General features: G+C 40.7%; 2 protein-coding genes across 5 annotated transcripts in view; one reads left to right on the top strand and one right to left on the bottom strand.

Moving 5' to 3' along the window:
- KSR1 (kinase suppressor of ras 1) overlaps positions 1–3,451 on the top strand; it is a 67,900-nt gene extending 64,449 nt beyond the window's left edge. Inside the window, 1 exon segment of the mRNA XM_083805945.1 lies at positions 519–3,451. Within this exon segment, the coding sequence (XP_083662071.1) occupies positions 519–597 (79 nt within the window). The 3' untranslated portion in view covers positions 598–3,451.
- Positions 3,452–8,386: 4,935 nt separating this feature from the next.
- The window catches only part of NOS2 (nitric oxide synthase 2), a 37,997-nt gene continuing 23,563 nt past the window's right edge, over positions 8,387–22,820 (bottom strand). For all 4 annotated transcript variants that reach the window (XM_083805920.1, XM_083805918.1, XM_083805919.1 and 1 more), the window contains 21 exons: positions 22,327–22,418; positions 21,784–21,925; positions 21,250–21,389; positions 20,504–20,678; positions 19,642–19,743; positions 18,808–19,002; positions 18,309–18,391; positions 17,855–17,999; positions 17,502–17,606; positions 16,973–17,022; positions 16,704–16,878; positions 16,034–16,166; positions 15,536–15,614; positions 14,475–14,653; positions 13,670–13,833; positions 12,660–12,870; positions 12,254–12,341; positions 11,516–11,637; positions 10,770–10,918; positions 9,828–10,022; positions 8,387–9,228 (listed from right to left, as the gene is read on the bottom strand). In XM_083805920.1, coding sequence (XP_083662046.1) covers positions 9,115–9,228; positions 9,828–10,022; positions 10,770–10,918; positions 11,516–11,637; positions 12,254–12,341; positions 12,660–12,870; positions 13,670–13,833; positions 14,475–14,653; positions 15,536–15,614; positions 16,034–16,166; positions 16,704–16,878; positions 16,973–17,022; positions 17,502–17,606; positions 17,855–17,999; positions 18,309–18,391; positions 18,808–19,002; positions 19,642–19,743; positions 20,504–20,678; positions 21,250–21,389; positions 21,784–21,925; positions 22,327–22,418 — 2,838 coding nt within the window. In that variant the 3' untranslated portion in view covers positions 8,387–9,114. The remainder of the gene's footprint in view (positions 9,229–9,827; positions 10,023–10,769; positions 10,919–11,515; positions 11,638–12,253; positions 12,342–12,659; positions 12,871–13,669; positions 13,834–14,474; positions 14,654–15,535; positions 15,615–16,033; positions 16,167–16,703; positions 16,879–16,972; positions 17,023–17,501; positions 17,607–17,854; positions 18,000–18,308; positions 18,392–18,807; positions 19,003–19,641; positions 19,744–20,503; positions 20,679–21,249; positions 21,390–21,783; positions 21,926–22,326; positions 22,419–22,820) is intronic.

Genomic DNA, 22,820 nt, shown 5'->3' with positions numbered 1-22,820 from the left:
GAAAATGTTTATAGCTATGCTAACAGCTTAAGGGTGAAGGAAAAGACATCTTTATTCACTTGCTACAGTCTATAAAGAGGAGCAAATGGGTTTTTTGAAATGATTGATGTACCTTGTCAAAACCCTTCCTTTCCCTTAAAAAAACAAGAAAAAAAACCAACAAAAAAAACCCAGTCAAACCAAAACAAAAGCTAAGTAATTTTTTTCCTTCCCTCTTTATTTCAAGGAAAGCAAAAGCGTGTTGAAAACAGGTGTCAGGCTTCTACCCACCTTAGGTATTTATGAAAGTCTCCTGCTTCTCCCATTTGAGTTGTTTTTTCACTAATGAGGTTAGCATAACTAAGTTCACAGGTTTGCTGCTTAATTTCTTAAAACGCTTTGCTGGATGATCTGAAGTTGTATGAGACCAGAATCCAACCCATTTAATTTCTTTTTATATGACTGTAGCTTTATGGGGGAAAAACAACAAGGAACCAAAAATAAACAGCTCTTTCCCTTTCCCTCCCCCCTCTTTTCAGCATTAACAGTAGCAAAGTTGTCCTGCGTTTTGAAAGATTTGGCTTGGGAATCCTGGAACCAAGTAATCAAAAGATATAGCGTGGTGTTTAATTGTCTTGTGATAATGTTGTCTACCTACTTACACAAAGCATCAGAAACCTTCACTGAATCTTCCAAGCTACGAAACTGGTGCAGCCACAGCTGAAAGCCACATGACCATCAGTTCACAGGCCTGTGTTGTTTGCAAAGTCTGAATTCTGCCTGAGCACCAGCAGTTATTTAAAGAATGTTTACATGATACTTTTGTGTGAACTATATTTTTTAAAACATAATAAACAGTGAATCAAGTTTAACTACAGCCATTCAAAAAGCACTGAAAAGAAACCAACCTATTTCTAGTTCCTTCTTGCGTCTGTGGTGTAAATAAGAGCTATCTTTTGCCTTCAAAATATTTGTTTTCCCGAAGACAGGTGGAACTGGCTTCTTTCAGAACAGCTATGCATCTCGTACAAGGTGTTGAAGTTTTAAATTATGTTTTCCTTTCACTAAGGCAAAATTGATCCATTGCGTTGTGATTTTGCCAAACTGATTATTCAGTTTGTGATTACTCTGTGATTTGTTTCAGCAGGGTTGGTTCAAGCTCTGGGTTACCTTGAATTAAGTTACACTAATACAAATCTACTTCTTACAGGGGAGTTGGTTATCACGCCCCCCAGAGCAGGGTGCTGACATGCTGCCAAGACCGGGTTTAGCTCCATGCACGCGGGGAAGGCAAGCTCCCAGCTGCCAAATTCCTCTTCCCAAGTTTCAGGCGCAGCAAATTCTAGTCCCCTGAACTAACAGCACTGTTGGAAATGTAACGCTGCTCAGCCAGACTAGATGCTTACTGTCCCAATCACCACCTCATTTGCAGAACAAGTGATGTTTTCCAGAGCTCCAGGGAGAGGCAAGAAAGACACGAGTAAAAGCTATCCATTTCTCTCCCCTGTGTCCTCTCTGACTGACTCCTGGAGGTGGTCATGTAAGTTTGCAAGCTGTTGGTTTTAAGGCATTTAGGACTAAACCGTAGTTTTGGGGAAAACTAAGCACAACACAAACCTTACAACCCAACAGCTCAGACTTGTTTCAAAAGTAAATTTTAAGACATAAAACAAAACACATGCTCCAGTGTGTAATATGCAGCTTATAAAGGATACAGATTATTACCGCATTTAAGGTGACTGATGCATTATCCCACTTAGCACTAGTACGTTACACACCTCCTCTATACCGTTCGCCATCATTACAAGGATTTGAAATGAAGATTGCAGGGAGAAGAGCTCTGAAGTCCTCCATAAAGCATGCAAAGTAGCAGGCCCTCAATTTGGCTATTTTACAGATGGCTGACTTTCATAGAAAATTAAGTGGCAAAAAACTTCTGAGTTCTGTTGAGCAGAGAGCTTCACTCCTGCTATATGCGTAAGCCAGTTATATTCTCTTAGAAATATTGTGCTACAGTGACTTTTAAGATGTGTCTCAAATTAAAACAAAAAGTCGGTTTGGTGGTAGCCAGGTGTGGCATTGTGGTACTCAACCTCCTTCCTCCCTACCACACTGTAAAGCAACTCAACCCCTTCCATGTGCCCTGTGCATCTAACCTACACCACCTGCTTCTCGTCAAGATTTGCTGTTTGCTCTCTCACAATAATACTGTGTCACAGGCTTAAACAGAGGTTGTTTTCCCAGCAAGTGCTGCTGAAGTAACAACGGCACGACACCCCCAAAAGTGGGGAGGAACGCGCATCATAGCGACACTGAGAGGCAGACCCCCGGGCTGAAGCCCTCCCTTGGCTGCAGCAGCCCCGTTCCCAAACACGCGGCCTTTCCTCGCCTGTTCAGCAGTGGTAGCGCTGCTGCGGCCACGTGCAAGCGCACTGCTGAGAAAGCAATATATCCTCCTCACTCTTAATAAGGTGACTGGCTGGAAGGACAGCCAGCACTGATGACTAGCCAGCTTAAAACAAAACAATAGTATTAAAAGACATACAGAAAACTTGTTTTTCCTATGACTGCCTGCAGGTGTAGTTCAAGAGCAGCACTGGTCCCCTGCTTTCAGCACAGCCACTTGCCTAAAACCTCACGTCCTTTCGTGCTGCGCTTTGAGGCGTGCGGAATGCCAACAGGAGGCTTATCCCTGCACACCGGCCGAGCAGTGCCCGGTGGTGGGACTCCTGTCCTGCTGCTCCAGGGAAGGGTTTCAAAATGTGTCTTTAAATCATGAGATTTGAGATCCAAATTCAACCCTTCCTTGGATTTGCATTCAACTCCCACAAATTGCCCTTGAAAGCAAAACCCAGCCTCCTGAACCCAGTATTCAGAGAGCAGGGACCGATTACTGTCTCTGGGATAATATTTGTTTTAATCAGCTGGTGTGATACACACGAAAGTCAAACAAAACCAGTGGAGTTGTACAGCTGTGAAGAAAGTCAAGCTCTTATCCCTTACTATGTTGCAAACCAAGCGACAGTCATTCGGTCTCGGTCGCATTGTACTGTCACATGTACTGTCTCCTCGTGTGCTGGTGTAAGGGCGTGAAGCACGGTAAGCCTGTACCATTTTAGAGTTGTAAATGTGAAGCTGGCTGTACAATGCTGCTACAATAGCCACATGTCAGTAGTGAATGTAAATGGAGTCTGTAATATGGTGAAAATGGACACGTTTTCTTTTCAAATGTGATGTAAACTTTGTACAGTAAAAAATTTTTTTTTATATTTTCTATCAACTGAGTGTCTTCCAGAATTGCTATTAAATTAATTAAAAATTGTTAGTATTAATAACAGTTTCTGTATTAGTTTATGCAACCAGCAAAAAAAAATAAAAGACAGAAGTGCACTCTATGCTAATAAAATTCTGGGTATGTAGGAATCTTTTCAGTGAATAAATCTTTGCTCTGGATAAAGCAAGTGTTACAGAATTGTGGTTTGAGCTTTTTCCCCCCGTTGACTTGTACCTTCCTGCACTGCCAAGCCCCGTGGAGGTGGGTGGCAGCCAGAGCCCCACAGGGCAGCCCCGCAGCCCCCTCCAGAGGTCTCCCCCCAGGGCTGGGTGAGCCCTGGAGGTCCCCACATTGTCCCGTGAGCCCAACGCTGCTGACCCTGCCCCAGCAAGGCAGGCTGGCCGTGGAGCCAAGGGGCACCCCCAGCCCCTGTCCCACCTGAAGCCCCCTGACCCGTGTACCTGCGAGCTCAGTTAAGCACCAAACACCTTCCCCGACTTTGGGGCACCCCATTCACCAGCGTGATCCCCGGTGGGCTTCGGGATAAGGCGCTGGCTGACGGGAGGTGGCCTCCAAGCAGGTGGCAGGTGGGCACCCTGCACTTTGAGCACGCCATTCCCTGCAGCAGAATTGGCAAACCTTTGTTTCCCTGTGGTATTGTAACCCTCCAAAACCCCAGCCAGGGAAAAATAAAAAGCAGTGTTAGAGCCTATGAGAGCAAGGGCTACAGAGAGGAGCGCTACATCCTATAGGCTTCTTTCACTAGATAGACCTGTTAGCGCACAGCCTTTGAACTATTTCCTTTCTCATGATATTAGCTATCAATCACTGCCACCCTTCCCACAGATGATACTCTGTCTTTTCTGTACTCGTGGCAGAATCAAATTTAAGGGGCCTTCAGCAGCTGGCAAACCTATTCTTCAACTAGTTTAATAGGTGGAGCCAAGAGGCCGTTCGCGTTTTTTTGGCTGTAACTGCTCGGATTCTTGCAACAAATCCTATCAAACTAAGTGTGCCTGGGGCATTACCGCGAAGGAGAGAGGAGAACCCGGGCTCGGCTGTCTCGCGAGCCGCCAAGTTTCCGCAGCCCCGGGCACGAATCCTTCCTTCCCCGGGGCTTCATCGCCTCCTCGTGGCTGCTGCCGGTAGCCGCAGCCATCCCGTCCCCGCCGGAGGCGCGGAGCCTTCCTCACACAGAGAAATTTTTCCCTCCTGGACACAACGGGCCGGGTTACTCAGTGCTTTAAGAACGCCAGCATTTCGTTTTGTTGAAGCGTTAGACTGTGTGGGAAGCAAGCTTAGCCCCGCTCAGCGCCTCGGGCCGTGAGCGCAGCCGGGCGCGGGGGGCAGCTCGGCCCCGGGGGCTGCGGCCACGGCTCCCGGCCCAGGGGAAGCGCTGAGCCCAGAGCAGGGGCACAAAGGCAGGCAGAGGGACAAGGAAGTGCTCTGCAAAACGCTGTTCAAAAGCCTTTTGTTACCTGGCAGACTGAGGCCTGCCAAAGCGTGTTATGGCCGAGCACTCAGTGGGGCCGCCTTGTAACAGGGGTGGCCACGTTTAGTTCTCCACATAGCACGTGGTGAGCTTCAGCAAAAATTAACCTAAAAGTATCTTGTGAACTGAGAGAGAGGAGAGCTTGCAAAGCATCGCACAGACTGTGCCCTCCTCAGTTTCGGTTTCTGGAGGAATTGACCCAACACCACCATGTAGGTAGGGGACAGCCCCGCCGCATGTGGGGCACGAAGCGGCAGAAGCACCCTTTGCACCGTTAGGGTTACGCTCCCATTAACCAGGAAGAAATAAGTGCTGGGAAAAGTCTCCCTTGCTATCTGCACACTGTCACGGCAGCGGGAACTGCCTGCTGTCCACGTGCGGTGGCCGCACCCCGACCTTTTCTCGGGCCTCCCCCAGCTCCCTCCTGTGCTGCCGGAGCTCCCGGCCTCAGCCCTGGCTCGCTGGAGCTGCCCCGGCCCCGGCCTTGCCCTGCAGGCTGGGGGAAGCAACTCTGCCAGGGACACCCGGAACGCTCTGCTCTGCTCTGCAAGGGGCTGGGCACGGCCATGCGTTAATTAATCCCTGGACTGTTGCGCTGCTGCCAAACAGCTTTATGCCAAAAATAACGGCAGCGTTGCCCTGTCCTGCCGGCAGAATGCCAGCACATTTTAGGAGCACAATTTCACGTTTCATCCATCTTAGCTAGATCTTTCATATGCAAGCAGTAAAAATCCAATAATCTGTTTTCTCTGAAGGATGACAAAAGCTTCCTCCCCTTCTTTTTTTCCTGACGTAACCCACACTCTCATCTCAATGAAGACAAATTCGAGCACAGAGACCATTTGTGGCTCCAGACTGCTGCAGTGGAACCTTCCAATGCATTTTAAACCTCAGCACCAGAGGGGACCATTTCACCAGTGCTGCTGCACGATCCCGGCTATTCAACACACCTCACAGCGCGGATAAAACATCTCGGCGCAAACAAGGCCATGGTGGCTTATTCAGAAAGGGCACCAAATAACTGCCCACAGGGCATAAATAGATCAAGCTACAGATGAAGCGACTGGAGCAGGACCTAGGAGAGGCGGACACACCACTTTCACACTCAGAGCTCAGCCTGCTCCTACACACAAAAGGCAGCAGTTCAGCCCTCAGCCTGCACCCAGCCCTGGCTGCCCAGCAGGGTTACTGGAGCAGAGGAGCCTTCTATGCACTTCTGAGCACACATTCAGAGAAGGGAACACCTCTACACAGTTATAAAACAACACAACAATTGAAAACAAAACAAAAAACACATTTTACCTACCTGAAGCCACTCCTTCCTTGCACTGGAGTTTGTCAGCACAGCCTGCACCTCAATACTGTGCCAGCCATCTTCTTCCACTGCTCTGCCCCATGGGGCTCAGCTGTTCCTCGTTAGCCTGCTTGGCAGTAGCTCATCAGTCACACCTGGCTGTCTCCTCTGAACCTCACGCCCCTGCAGCATGCCAAACAGCACGGCAAAACCACTGTGAGGCTGGGCAGCCACTTAAACTGGAGGTACTGAAGTTATCCCAGCATTTACCCTGATGCTAGGCTTGGACTTCCGTTAGCTCTCAGCTATACGATAATGTACTAATGGATCCCATCCATGTACCACTGCTTTTGCATTAGGAAATGCATTCATATGGCAGAGCCCTACAGATTTACGGGGTATAGGGAAGCAAACGGTGTATCTATACTGCAAGCCCAGTGACATACCAAACTGGCATGAGGACTGGTAACTCTCTGTGTCCACTTTCAGTTTAGCTGGACCAACTTACTCTGTGTATTTGAGAGGCCGGGGAACTCTGCCAACAATCAAAAGTGGCTAGAGAACTGGGGGAAGAAAAAGGTCTGCATTTCAGTGCCATGGCATTCAGCTTTTTTTGAATACTGATTACCATTAAGGCCGCCTAAGTTGGGCATTAATGAAACAGTCCACTAATTGCTTCAGAAAGTGTTGATCTGTAATTTCAAGTTTGGTCTGAAATCAGTGCGATGCATAATCATCTCCCTAACTTATAGCCTTGAACAATTCCTCTGCTTCTAGCAGAATTACTCAAGTGCTTAAACTAATGCACATGCTTCAATCTGTTACTGACCTGGGGCTGTAATGAACACTTTAATAACTGCAGAGCAGGCTTTTTGATCATCTTTGGGATTTTAAAATATATATATTGTATCTGGTTTCTTAAATGAAGTTTCAGTTCTTGTGTTGGAATAGAATAATTATGCACTGACCTTAACATCTGCACTTTATCTTCCTCCTTTATTCCCCATTTATTTAAAAAAAAAAAAAAGGCGATTATACACAGCTTCAAATCAGTGCTGCAATTGAAGTTAACTTACAATTGGGGCCAGTTTAAATAAATTCACAGAGTTAAAACAGATCTCTCTTTTTATTTTTAATCCTTTCCCTTAACTGCCTTAGAACCTGTCTGTTGGGGGAAATTTCTGCAATGGTGGAATTAAGATGAAAAAATCCCCAAGTAAAACTTGCTTCATCAACTTAGAATGTATCAATGGAAAGTCATGCAATTTCAGAACCAATACACAAACACTTGGTTCTCTTGCTCTGACCTGTCAGAGGTTTATGTGAATTTCCACTTTTCCAAATGAAAGTGAAATATGCGCAAGCATTTGTAAAGTATTATGGTAATACTTAAAAGTAAGTGATTACGTAGAAGAATAACGTGAGATGTAAAGAAAGGATCCTGGCAAGAAAATTTACCTAGTTTGTTATGTGCGTGAAAAATGGGTTGTGCTGTAATGTACCTCCCAAAACAGCAAGGAACACATCAGACTTTTAAAATGCAGAACTTACTTCTGTTTCCTGCCTTTGTGGTGTTTGAACTCCGGCACTCAGTGAGCCCTGTACTTATTGAGAACTTTCTTAATGGAAAGTGAAATTGCCTTGTTCTACTTCCATCCCACCCCAAAACTAGTATCAGAGAACATTTGTTAAACGAAATATGAAATAACACTTACAGTGCACACTAGGTGCCCATCAGGACCCCATACTTGCTATGAACCTCTGTCCTTTACTCTCTGTATCTGCTGTCTGATACTTCCTGTTCTCTGCCATCACTGTCTACATTCTTTCAATTATGCTGTATTTTTCATCTTATGTTTAAGGCTGTCCTGAAGTACACGTGAAACACTGCATGTACATGACATTGTTGACTTCTGAGTGTCAGCTCCATCAGATTCTAGCTCCTGGAGACAAAGGATGACAGGAAAATCTCACCTTTAGCTTTTTAATATCATCATAAAACCCTGGTAATTTTAGAGAAAGAACTATAAGTTGTGACATAACTGCAAGGCATAGAAAGAGACAAAGTCAAAATATAACTACGGCAAAATACATTGCTCTAATTGTTATTTTATATTCTTTAGTTCACAAGCCAATCTCACTAGGGACAGATTCACTCTTTCCAGGCAGTAACAAAAATATGTAACTAGTCTTCGGTGGACTGTATAATTCACGGAGACGGGCTCTTTGCGTATGGAGGGAGTGCTGGCTGGAGCTCAAACCCACTCTAATGGAACCCGAGAACTTACCTGCCTCCACTTTTTCAGGCTGAAGGCAATAGCACAAAGTACATTTAAACTACACCAACTTGTTTGTCTCAACATAAAGGTATCTTTTATTGCAAACAAATCAAGTAAGTCAGAGCATAGAATTCAAATGTACAAAGTGCTTTTGAATTTTCTGAGTCTCACTGCCACAGACCCTGTAACAATGACAATTCAGGTTGATACATCTGAATCACATAAAGCAGAAATCAAAACTGCCTCTTCATGTGTATACATCTGAAGTGTATGCAGAAGATATTTCCACTTATAAGCCATTATATTATTACCACATTTGCAAGTACTGCTTCAGATTCAACAAGAGGTGTCACTAGATATTTCCAAGTGACACAACCGTTCATTTTCTTGCTTTAAAGTGAACATAAAACAGTAAAACAATATAAATAAATCCACACAGATAAATAGTCCATTAAAAAACAAACAAACAAACAAACAAAAAACATTACTTCTAGTTCATAGTAAAAAACTAAATTTTCCTCATGAGCAGGTTTTACATTTTTTTGTATTTACAAAAGACAGTAGATGTGTACTAGCCTAGACAGAATTAAAAAAATAATTTGCATCTTCACTATTCAGATAATTAAAAGAAGTCCCAGAATAAATAGCAAAAAAAGTTATATTTCATATTTTTCTTACTTAAGGCTAAGATTTAGAAGTCAAATCCTACAATCAGATGTGTGTTTTTTTAACATGAATAAGGAAGAGAATTTGACCCCTTGATCTTTGAAAATAACATCAAATGTGCAAATATGGTTTAAAATGTCTGTTGATTCATGCTTGGACTGATGGGTTGCAAAGCTCTTACATCTCTTTTGACTTCATGTGGGAACACAGCCCCAAATATATCTTCATGGTAACGTTTTTGGCTCTGCAAAAATAAAAACAAAAACAAAACACCAAGAGGTGAATTAAATCCTGCTAGCATCTCTTTATGTAACAGTTGAGTAACTAAAATTTTTTTTGCATTATGACCAACTCTGTGATGGTGGACTTTTGCTGTCAATAAAAGGAATCTATCCAAATCTCAGACACACATGCTTCAGGACAAGTTCTGCTAACAAAATGGTCCTAAAAAGCCAGCATACTCAGGCACTCTGCTTTCAGCAAGTGCCCCATCAATTTCTTAAACTCCCATTCCTCCTTTGATACAATAAAGTCTCAAACTTTTGGTGTTCCAGATACATTGCAAAGCTCATGTCCAGGGTCCAAAGAAAGACACTGGACAAAATGGTAGGCATAAGAGAGAGGAATATGACATATCATTCATACAACCTAACCAAGGAGAAGCTATGCATTTTAAATAATGGTGGTTAGACTAAGCTGATCACTTAAGCTATTTTCTTTAGCATGTTGTTGAAAAGAAGCTCATTGCAGCCTGTAAGATCTTGAGAGTAACTTTGAAGTCTTCTGTAACCCACACTAGAGCACTGTCTGAATGGAAAGAATCCCTTGTACATCACAGCATACCTTTAGCTCGAAGAAATACTCTTCTGCCTGCTGCTCCGTGAGGTTCAGTTTTTTTACAAGTATCCCCTTCAAAGTCTGAGCAACATCCCTGGCCATGCGTATATCTCCACAGACATACAGATGTCCACCCTCTTTATGCAAGAGATTGCACACTTTGGCTTCCAACTTGTTTTGGAGAATGTCTTGAACATAGACCTTAGAAAAAGAAAAAAGGATCATCAGACAAGGTCTTTTTGATGCTACTTTGGCTATTGGCTTTTCTAAATTCAATTTGGGCCTACACAGTAGAGTAAGGTTCAAAATGCCCTAACTATTCCAGGTACTGTACCACAGCAAAGGAGAAGAAAAATGTCTTTGTGCTGTCTTTACAAGCCCCAGATTTGAAGGCTGGACTTGTCTCTTGATTAAACTAGAGCAGATTAAGACTCTTTTACTTAGAACTAATTGTCACTGCCAAAGATTCCTAACTTGCCAGGGTAGGAGGACTGTTCTCTTCTCCAATCAAGATTACTTATAAACAAAAGTAATTTCCAGGGTCACTGTGTCATTGAAATGGTGACAAATGACTGGAGTCAACTCGTTTCTAACTCATGGGCTAATCATAACCTGCAAAATTTAAGTTTTCCAAAAATTTTCCAACATCTAGTTTCAAAGACTGTTTGCACTCAAAGGTTTAATTGTATGTCTATTACACCTATTGATATGGCAGTGAGGGTTTTAAAAATACATCTTGCTCCTACAGAAGCAAATAGTGAGATTGTTTTGAAGGAATGGGGCCTTTGTCACCTGATCACAATACACTGAAGCAAAATGCTAACAGTTTATTTTGTTGTTGTTGTTTTTTGTTTTAAAAAAGAAAATTGCTAAATCAAGCCCAAATCTTAACTTGAGGGACCATTCCCAAAGAAGCCAACCCTTAAAGAACAAAGGAACTAGCCTTACTTTAGCTTGGCCAGGTTGCCTGGAGTAAGCTGTAAAAACTTCTTTCAGAACTCCTTTCCTCTTCATTTCTTCTGTTTCGTCTCTGTAGATATGATCCATGTCTGGCTGCCGGCAGCCAAACAATAATGTCATGTCACCACCTTTGATCCCTGAAACCAACATTGGAAAGGTTTTTTGTCTTTCCTAGTAAGGCCTATTATTTCCTATTACCATCCCCACAGAGGGCCCTGTTGTCACAGCAACTAGTGAGGCAATGCAACTGTTATTTCTAATTAGCCTTTCTCACTAAACATCTGAGAAGGTGTGCGTGTGTGTGTGTGTGTGCGCCTGACAGATTATGATTTTAGGGTCTGCAGTAGGATTGAATCTACGTGAATCTTTGAAGAAGTATGTGGAAATACCTATTGAAGCACGTTCCCCAAAGAGGCTAATACAGACAGGCCTAAGCTTTCTTCTCTGCATTGTAGCCCCTTTGTGAGAGCAGGGCAGTCGCTGAATATACAGTATTTACCAGGACACACATAGGCTGTTCCCTCTGAGTGACCGAAAAGCTCAAGACCACCAGAATGGTCTCAAGTGGGATAGAATTATTAGCTGTTCCAGTGCAGTGTTTAATCGGTCTTGGGATGACAAATCTCTACATGGTTTACTTGGCTGATGTGCAGAGATTTTATTTGGAGGACTAGAGATGTCCCTTGTGGCTGCATGAGTTCTGACCTCCCCCATGTGGCAATCCCTGTAAGTACCTTTCTTTTCCAAGTCATAGAGACGTTGCAGCCAGAAACTTCTGAATGGAGCAATTCCTGTTCCTGGGCCGATCAGAATGCAGGGCTTGGTTGGCTCCTTTGGGAGCTGGAATCCATTGCCACTAACATGCAAAAATACGTTAAATAAGTAAAGTAAAACTCAGAATAAAACTATTCCTACAAAGCTGACAGAATGATACCTAGTGATCATCTCTGGTGTTCTGAATCTTCTCTTATTATGCTTAAATATATGAGGATAAATTTATCTTGAAACAGTGAAGAATCAGACTATTTTTTCAGGTATACGATAAATATTAACACTGATAAGTACGCAGTGATGTAGGAGAGTAACTATCAATGATTTTGTGGAAACACCAGATGTCTTAAGCCCTTACCCAAAGCCACAAGGTATAGTTGAAATATGTGGTAGAAAAAAGTACATGATCACCTCCTTCCTTTGTCCCCTCCCTTGTCTCCAACCTGTCTAGTTGGAATTGTGTCACATTTTCAGAATTTTCTAATGATTTATGATTTTACTCAACATAAGACATGGTAAAGGGCCTCATCTCTGGAAGACAGAGGTTCTCTCTCCTCACAAACTCAGATATTCCAACGTGTAATCAGCAGTTACTTGAAAATCATATGCAAACATTGAAAAGAAAATACTTAAGAAGCTTAAATAAGAATTGGTGTTTGTTTGTTTGTTTGTTTGTTTGTTTTCTTCTGGCATACACTCACCTGCGCACAAAACATGGCACTACTTCATTGAGACTTATTTTATTCAGCCATGTGCTGCAAACTCCATGATGCAAAGGCCCTTGTCCATCTAATCAGAGGAAAGGAAAATCTGTAAGTAAGTATTCAAAAGCTGTTTTTCAAAAAGCAGTTTATACTTAAAATGATTTATACTTAAAATTATCTAGTAATCATGTATAAAACAAGGATACACTGATGGTACAGTACTTTAACATATCCTGATACGGTATGAACATCTGTACTGCTATGTAGTTTTCTGCATGTATCACAATATAAACGTTCTGTTACAGATATGCTTCATGCCATATAGCATACAGTTTTTCCTGAACCACAATACAGACTAAATATCACTTAAATTAAGAGAGAAATTTAAACAAGAATTTGTTACCTCTTGTCCTGTAATTGACTACTGCAACTGTCAGATGAATCTCTCTGGGTGTCATGTCACAGGAAGAACTGACGGAATAGTACCTGGGTTTCAGATATGGCAGCTGAGTCAACAAGAAAGCTGTTGAGACTTCAGCAGAAGGAAACTCTTCCAGGACCTCCAGGATGTTTGGGCTGTTGTAAAACTTCCATTTATTGTATTCTTCTGTGTTCTAAAAGCCAAAGGCCACCATTACAATGTTACCAGGTCATTTTGAGTTCAGGAGAGCAAAGATGTTTGAAATGTAACTTTAAAAGTAAGATTCCTGCTTTACATTCAATTAAATAAGCAGTAAACAGCAAATCAACAGAGAATTCTCAAAACTTTGCCTAGACTGGGGTTTCCTAAAAAGTTGTTTAATTTTTGTAAACAGAAATACCCAATATAATTTTTCTAACATATAAGCTCTCAGAGAGAGGATGTATAAACTCAAGCAGAATCTGTTTCTCAGTCCTCTGCTATGGGATATACACCAAGTTGTGTAGGCTCAGGTCCTGATACCTACTGAGTTCTTGTTGAACCCACTAGGAGAAGCAAGCACCTACCACACCTATGAGTCTTTGGTTACTTAAAGTGACATCCCTCTTACTTTCATGGTACCAAATTCTGTGACAAAAATATCTAACAGCTCCCTTACAACCTCTCCACCTGTAAACTGATTTTTTTTAACTGAAATATTTTTTTAATGGTGTATCATCAGAAACCATCACGAGGCTGCCAAGCGAAACAGGCAGACAAAATGACCCACCCACAACCACACAGGAAATCTCTCTCAATTCCCACGCCTGAGTTGAGCCACAAGACCATCGTTTCTCTCACTGTGGTTGGTTTTATAAGCACACAGAACATGTAACAGAGGGATGACAATCAAGCACCACCACTACAAAAATTTCTAGTTTCCACTGTATAGTAAAAGGGCACTGGATGGCCCAGCATACAGTACTTTTAGCATAACTCCAGCCCTAACTTACATGACATAGAACTTCCAGTCTCTGTTTGTCTCCTTCTGCTGTTACCAGCTGGGAAATCTTTCTTAGCAGTTGTTGGGAGGGTGGAGTAGTGATATCAAGCAAATATGTCAAAGCTTGGGAGAGTGTGCAGGCTGGAATCTTTTTGTCACTTGTCCAGTAGCCACCTGGAAATAAGGGAAATAAAAGATCACTTGGCAATTCCCAAGGCATTTGACAGCTGTAGAGCTTTGCAAGCAGTATCCTTTAAAATATGACTTCAGATTAGGTTGCACACAGGTCTTGACCACAGGACCTTACTGAAAATAGGTTAATGTGAGGTTTCAAGCTTTTTGTAATTGGAGAATCTAATGTATAAAACTGTATGATAACAAAACACCACATTTAAACAAAAGAAAAATGGAAATCATCTATATATGTGTCAGAATCCCATGATTTCACAGATTGTGGCTATTAAGATGGAAAAAATGGTCATGAGATATAAACCTATTTTAGAACACTGATATGTAACAACAATAAGCAAACTCTGTTGACTAATTTAATTGCAGTTGATAGCCAATTTAGGAACTGAATTACAAACAGTGTCAGCCTAAGATAACTCTGCCAACATTGACAAGGTTACCATGGACTGCATGACAATGTAAAAGCAGAATCTAGAATAAGAAGTATACCTAAAACCATCAACAAAAACCTACTGAAACTTAAGAAGAGGATAATAGAATCAAATTCAGCCTATAAAAATTCTAAGAAGTTTTAGAAAAAAATGTCAAATATTTTCTGTTACTTTATCTGAAGGGAACCAGCATACCTTCAGTGCAGGTTTGAAGTCTGATAGTCTGATCAGCTGGAGGGGCATCCTTAACATGTGCAATGAGGCCATGGACTAATTCTGGCTGGTTGCCTGGGAAAATCCCAATATGTTCTCCGGGCAGGTAGCGCACTTCCTGATTAGTCTCACAGGAAAGCTTAACTAGAATGGTAACACGACTAGATATAGAAAAAAGAGATCAGATAGATCTTGGTTACGTTGACAGGATTTCCCTTGAATTACACAGAAAAAGAATAAATCAGAACTGACAATTGCCAAGGGCTTACTTGTGTTCATTATCAAATTATCAGACCAGCTAAGTAATTCATGGAGACTTAAATAACAGTCTAGAGACGTGAAGTAATTCTACCAGAACAAATAAGATGCTGAAGTGCTGCCTGATCTGTCCAGTATAGAGTAAGTGTGCTTGTAATCAGCCAATGGAAGGAAGAGTAGCTTACTGAAAACTGAATAGCTCACATCTTAAACCATCTCAGAGTACATCCTATAAGACGACTTTATTTAGAACAGGGATAAAAGAGACTTACTGAAGGATGTTGAAGAGCCACTCATGGATGTTATTTTTAAGACAGATGTTGGCACTATTATATTGTCTTGTTTCAGTTTGCTTTGTAGTACAACTGAAAGCAGCAGCTTCTTGCACTATAACTTTTCTTTTTTTTTACCCTTTGCTAATGGTCAAGTTTTTCCTAAACAAAGTAAGTATTTGCCCGGCATGTAGCATACCAAGCAAGGGAGAAGGACCACACATCTGATGCCTACTACACATGTAGTAGGCATCAAAGGGCTATTTTCACCAAGTTATTTTGTTCCCTGCACTCCCAGAGACTCCACTGGGAAGTCAGCTACTAACTAAATAGAGGCTAAGTCCCTAGGTATTGTTGTGCTCTGGTGATAATGATTTACTTCTATTAAGGATGGTAAAAATTCAAATACATTTCTTAATAACTACAGGGAGGAGATGCTTATTTCCAGGTATTTCAGTTGTTTAAGATTCTAGTAGAATGTATTGAAATATCAAAAAGAATAAGGTATCATACCTAGATTTTAAACTCTGAAGATTCTGTCTGAATTTCAGCTTCATGGGAATTATATCCTTTCCATGAATGTCAGTAAGTGCTGTTGAGAAAAGAAGATATGACTCAAGAAAAAAATTGTGATTAGGTTTGTTTAATATGTCTTCAAAAACTACACAGAAAAGAACTGAACAGTGCTTGTCCTAGAATGCAAGATACTTCTAGTCAATCATGTGTCTTCTATGTATGCCTTCCCTGACTAAAGTAGTTCATCTCAGCTCTTGTTCTTCTGGGATTGTCAAAATGTATGCTAGCTCTGGTGTTCTAATGTGTTTACGCTGGAAGACATAATGATTTATTCAGTGTAAATCAATGTCTTTTTCTCTCTGACCACTCTATTTCATTATACGAATTCTATCATCTAGCACTGTAGCGGGATCATTATAAATCTCAGACAGCCTTTACAATTCAGACCTATTTGAAGCAAAATTGACAGAGGAAGTGGAAGGTTGCAGATAATACCTTTAGCCAAGTCCATGGTTTGAGACTCGTGCAGTATCCTATATTTCTTAGGATTCCAGATTTCATCTGAGGTATACATCTTAGGCAACTGAATACTGTTTTTCCCACGGATGTTAAAAATGTCACAGGCAGTCTAGAAAAAAAGAATAAAATATATATATTAATGGTAAATAAATATTCTTACTGTTGTCAGTTTGCTGGTGTTATCTTTATTTCAATAATAACAATGACACCAGAATGCGGAGTTAGTGTTAGTTATGTTCTTATTTAATCCTAGGGGGGAGATTCCAGTTTCACTCACTGCTGTTATTTATTCAGTCTGTTGAGTTCAGTGATGTTACAGAAGTTCAACAAGGTTCCACTTCTACACCAATACAAATAAAAAAATGATCTACTTAGCAAAATTATGAGGTCTACTCATACTGGACATCCCCCTATCCCAAAGGCTTTATGGAACTTTATGTGAATATTAAAAAATAATAGAAAAGGGGCCCAGTTTCCTCTTCAACTTAGGCAAGCAGCAGAAGAGAGGGGAGTCCAAAATTCAGATATAAATCCATGTTTGTTTTCCTTCATTATTCCCCATTTTTCTGGGATGTTAGTGAAGACTGGAATAAAGGAAATGAATGATTGAATGAACTAATCCATAAATTAGCTTTTATATAGTCACCTTGAATGCACTGACTGCCCACGTGCGAAAGGCTTCTTCTTGCCCATTGAGTTCATCTCCTTCACCTATTGGAGTGAGCTGTGAAGCCCCTAGCTGGGCCAGTTTTCGGTCAATGGCATGAGCAAAGGCACAGAATTCAGGATACATGGTAGATCCCAAACCAAACACGGCATATCTGCAGAATGAGATACAAATAAGATCACTATGTTATGCTGAATGAAATGCAAAAGGACTCAATTGTATGCAAACCAAATAACAAAACATTTTACCTAATTTTCTTTCTCAGCAATTTCAGGGTGAGCAAGGAATTCTTCAATGTCTGTATAAAAATTCATAAAATATTTAAGGTTAGAAAAACACTCTTTGATTGATTTAAAACAGAAGTGAGTCCCTGATCCATTTCTTACTCATGTACACGGGAAAAATGAAATGTTATCTTTGAAACACAAAATATCCTGAGTTGGAAAGGACGCACAAGGATCACAGAGTCCAACTCCTGACTCCAAAAGGGGCTACCTAAGAAGTAAACCATACATTTAAGATTGTTGCCTAAATGATTCTTGAACTCTGGGACGCTTGATGCCATGATCACTTCCCTGGGGAGCCTGTTCCAGTGCCCGACCACTCTCTCAGAGAAAAACTTTTTCTCAATATTCAGTCTGAACTTCCCCTGATGCAGCTTCATACTGTTCCCTTAGATCCTATCACTGGTGACCAGGGAGAATAGATGAGCACCTCAGTGCTGATCTCAGTGGTCTTTGAGTTGAGCCTCATATATGCTTCTGAGGCAAGTATTACCTTTCCATTATTTGGAGAATCTCCATTTCCAAAAGTACTAGTAACCACTAAAAGAAGCGTTTCTTTTTCCAGGTCAGTGATGTTGTATTCATCCATGCACAGAATCTGGAAGGTATAAAGCTCATGAGAAATTGCTAGCAGACATAAGAACTAGCGTTAGATATCTCTGTGATTGTCAGGTGTGACCAAATTTACAAGCATTATTCCATATGAATAAAAAATCAAAATCTAGTCCAACTTACTTTTAGCAGACATTCTAAATACAGGTTTAGAGAATGAAGAATCTTGCAGAAGCTAATAAAACTAAGCAAACTTCATCCTCCATTTGGTGTGAGTGCTCTATACTTTCTTACCTTAGTGTTGAAGGCACAGCTGAACAAACTGCACAGATTGTTGGCTAGTGTTTCAGATTTCCCAGTCTCTGTTGCATAGATCACAGTGACCTTGGACCTCATTGCCATTGCTTTTTGCATGAGTGAAGATGCAAACAGTACAGCCCTGAGAAAAAAAAATTACATATCATCTTGGATATACCTATATAGTACTTCTGATTGATTCCCAAACAATTTCCTAGATAAGGCTCATATTGAGCATGGCTTTTGCTTGGAAGCTTGTTTAGGGGCAATATGCTATAGATAGCCCCAAATAAGAACCTTAGATATGAGTATTACCTAAATGTAGAGATGTAAGTCTGTGATTCAAACAATTCAGGTGGTCCCTACTGTAATAATTATCCAAAAAATGTGTAACAGAATCATCCGGAAAAAAAAGAATAGTTGGACAAAATCATGAAGATGAACAACTTACTTTGCCAAGACACTCAATTTTATTTCTCTTTTCTTTGGCCTCCGGGACTCATCATGCCAGATGTGTGTTTTCCATGCATCCACCTAGGAAAGGAACGGGCAAGGGAAAGGGAAAAGGGAAAAGGGAAAGGAAATTAATTTACAGGTAAAATGCAAAACAACAAATATAGTTTCTGTATCTTTGAAAGAGACGGACTTGACAGAATCTGTTTATATAATTCACTGTCTGTACAAATACTGGATCAGTCTCTAGCAGTAAATTGCATTTTACTCGCAGCTTAGGAATTCAACAAAACTAATATTACCTTCCACAGTATAATAGAAATTTCCTGCTATTTTATGAATCTTCCTAGTGAACTTTCATTTGCATATACCATGACTAAGAGTGGTATGAGGAACAGGGGCTTTTTATTCAGACTTTTCCATGCTTCATATTAGCATCTGAACTTCTGAAGTTATCTAATAGAATCTTTATTTCTATTTTTTTTGACAATGCGTACCTGGTAGTAAAAGAAGGGAGTGAGGACGTAGTTCAGCATCTCCTGGTGGAACACGGGAGTTATGCTCCCTGACATAGGAGGTACAATCCACACCCAGTCAGCTGGGCAGCCTCCTCGCACACGGTACTCATTCTGCATATATTTCATGAAGGATTCAGCAGCTGAGTGGTGATCCATGATAGTAACGTTTTGTTTCTAGAATAATTGCAAAAAGACAGATATATTAAAAAACCCATTCTGATTTTGTTCTTGACATAGAGTACTCTTTTTGCTTTGGTTAATATTTCAAGGACTTTACACAATGCTGGGAAATAGTTAGTATTGGCAACTATTACATAAAGATCTAGGTGGACCTTGGACAAAGGACTCTTATTAAGTCCCTTTTATTTATTTAATTTTTTTTTACATCAGCTTTTTACCTCCCCAGCACTGGGAGAATGAAAAGCCTTTGATTCATTTTTCCTGTCTTTCATATTATTGTGATATCTTAAATAAACTGTAAATGCAAATGAAATAAATTAATCCAGTGGCTTTACATAGATTTTGACACTTAGACATCTGTGCTATAAGGGTGAACAATCTTGCCCTTTACTTCCTTTTCTTTTTCTCTCCCTTTTGCCTCCACCTGAGATTTTTTTCTGGAAACAACAGGAAATATGGTTTCCTTTGCTTTTCCAGGTGTAGATGAAGAATGACTCAATTGGAATTACATTGATAACCTCCCGTACACTGAGTGTACACTGGCAATATATTTGTATGAAGCTGTTGTAAGTGAAAGGAAAAAGAGATACACATTATTCAATGTCTCTCCAGATACCAGGCTCGTCAACTTACTTGGAAGCTATAAAGCACAGCCACATTTATCTCTACAACAGCTCGGTCTTTCCATAGTGATGAAAGTTTGTTTGTTTCCAGTCCCATTCTTCTTCCTACCTCCTACAAGTGAAAAAGAGAGAGAAAATGGAAAAACAAACTTACTATGCTAGACTTAGACCTCATAATTTCTCCACCTCATCACATTAATATGCAGAAAAGAATATTACAGAAGGGGGACGAGTCAATCCTATGCCAGCAAAAGCGATGGTAGTACACACTTGATACTAGAGGTAAGCTTGTATTATGAAGTTATGGTTCTTGAAGCTATTCCAGTTTGGGGAAGTGGAGGGAGGGCTCTCTGGGACTAAATGGTTAAAAAGTAGCAGCATCTGGTTGTAAGTCATCATCATTAATTTGTAGTGGCAAGATGTCCAAGACCTGCAGCTAACAACTAGGACCCCACTGCCTTATCAACAGCAGACTGGAACTAGCAAATACATCTCTGAGAAATGTACAGTTAAAGACCAGAAGTCCTGAATCAACACTATTCAGGTTAAAAATGGGGAAGAAAATTGCTTTAGGACAGCAATTTCTGTATTTTTTTACAGGTGTGGTTTCACCTTTCTGGATAGGTATTTGGAACGGATATAGCAGAACACTGCAAAAGCAATCATGCAATCTGGCAGTCATAATCCTGACAGCAATTAAAGATGCCCTTAACAGTCAGGAGACTGTCAAATTAGCACTGATGTGTTAGTGGGAAGTAAATACAACACTCATCCCAGTAAAGGCTGATAGCGCCTCTTCTTTCAGAAACATTTCACCCACTGAGTCCATCTTCTTCTCAGATCTACACAATCCTTCTACTTCAGAAGATTACCTTCAGGATATTGTACCGCTGCACGTCACAGAAGTCTCGCACTCCTATCTCTGTCCCCATGTACCAGCCATTGAAAGGACATGCAGTAAATTCCAGGCCTCCCACCTCAAGGAGCATGTTGGCAACAGCAGGCAGCGCGTACCACTTCAGATCTAACTCCTTAAACCACTCATACCTGTTAAACAAGCATTTTGATTTATTACTTTATGTATCTTTTCCTCCTTTAGGCAGCAAGCAGAAAGTCCAAGAAGTGAAAGAGTACTATCTGTAGGGAGAATGACCCATCTGCAAAAGCTTGTAGCAAAGTTTTCATTTACAATGTGGTAACCGGGAATTGCCTGCTAAAGAGATTGCAGAACAGTATAATAGAGTTCTGCTATCTGCAGGCCACTCCCAATGCAAAGATGAAGAAAGAAACAAAGAGAGAAAGGCAATAAAGCATTATGTTATGAGTGCAGCCATGTTTCACATATGTATTACACTGGCATAAGAAGCTATGTTTTTTTACTTTGTGATATGAGTGAAATAGAGATTAGAAAAAAAAAAGATTTCCAACAGAAATGCTATTGGCTTCCTTAATTTAAATCTGATTTCATTGTTCTAACAGGCATTTTATCTTTTAGGACAATTTACCATAATTTCATCCTAACAAAGAACTCATAAAATGACTGCCACAAGCAAAGGTTAATAACTTGCCAAGGTGAGGCAGAGGCAAAAATGCAATTATCTAAATCTGGTGTGCTTACTTTGGATGCTCCATTGGCACTTCAAGGATAATTTCTGGAGGGAATTCAAATATTTCTGGATCTTGGCCGTTCGCTTGGAGAATGAGTGGAACTACATCAAAGCGGCCATATTTCGGCTTCCACCCAAGCTCAATGCACAACTGTAAGTAAAGAAAGTGGGTTTCATTTTCTGAAGTCCCTCTGCCCCCAGATTTGAAGAAAAAAGAATGTGAACCCTCTGAGGTAAATTCTCAGTGGTAAAGGATGTCTTTTCCATTCAAACAGCACCAAGACATGTCGTTCAAGTAAAGATTGTGTAACTCACTTACGGGGAGATTTAGCTCTCCTTGTTCTGAGATAGAGGGGAGTATTTTATTGGAAAGTTAGGAATTACTGCTTCAGCCTGCACCTAGAACCTGTGGGGCTGGATACCCCATTTGCTTCTTACACCCAATCTTCCCTCCCACTCTGCATAAACATGCAAGAAAAATAAATGAAACACAGATAGGTTAGGCAAGATGGAAAACAGTTACGATTCTGTATTTGGAACTATACCTTTGTGAACTCCACACTTGCAGGGTCTCCCAGGATAGACCCATCTGGCATTTGATATCCAGCGTATCGGATGAGCTGGCTGTTCCAAACACGGAAATCATGTTTCCCATCAGTCCTCTGTGGGAAGACAGTGATGGCTGACCTGCCCAGAGAGATGATCAAATCCCGTTACGTAAAAGCAGCACATCAAACACATTCTAATTATTAAGACATAAATTGTTGCCAGCTGAAATTATTTTATATTTCTAAAATAAACATCTGTAGAAATAAAGTCATCCATTCTTTCCACCCACCTCCCCAAATCTTCAAATCATCTTTTTTCCCCAGGATTATGAAAGTTTTTGCAATTTCAGCCATAAAAGCTATAACTTTCAAAATAGTTGATGGTACATATGGGAGGAACGTGTGAATACCAGAAGACTTAAGAGCAGAGACAAGTAGTCAAAATATTTAGATAGATCATTTCAGGCCTATTGTGGAGTTTTGAATTCAGACCTGGAAGTGATACTCGTTATTTAAAATTCAAATTAAATACAGGCATACCTTATGTTTCCATTGTTTGTTGCATACTGAACATGACGACAGATATGCTCAAACATTTCCTTGGCTGTTTTACAGTCACGTGCATCGAATACCTATATGTTTCCCAAATAAAGGTGAAGAAAAAAATGATTTTGAAAGAGTAATGTAAGCTTATTATTTTTCTAACACAGCTACAGAAAGGAAAGATTAAGTAAAACACTTTAAGGAAAAAACGAAAAAGGAAAAGATTAAGTAAAACATGAAAAATGAACAATTTCTCAGTTTACTTGTAGTTCCACTAGGGAAAGTTTATTTTTACTCTTCTTGTATGTACTTATATGTACTATTTTCACACATAATAATCCTTCAAGGTCCAAGACATGCACATGTTTCCATGACTTAATTGGTTCCTAACTAGCATCCCTACGCAGGCTTTTATTCAAGTATGGAGTAGAGAAGTACAAAAAAATGTTGATTTTACAATATGTACAGGAGGGAGCAGTCCTTAGCTGAAG

The sequence above is a fragment of the Anser anser genome (genome assembly GCF_964211835.1).
Source record: "Anser anser genome assembly, chromosome: 20".
NCBI classification, from domain to species: domain Eukaryota; kingdom Metazoa; phylum Chordata; class Aves; order Anseriformes; family Anatidae; genus Anser; species Anser anser.
This window is presented reverse-complemented; position numbering and strand designations above follow the sequence as displayed.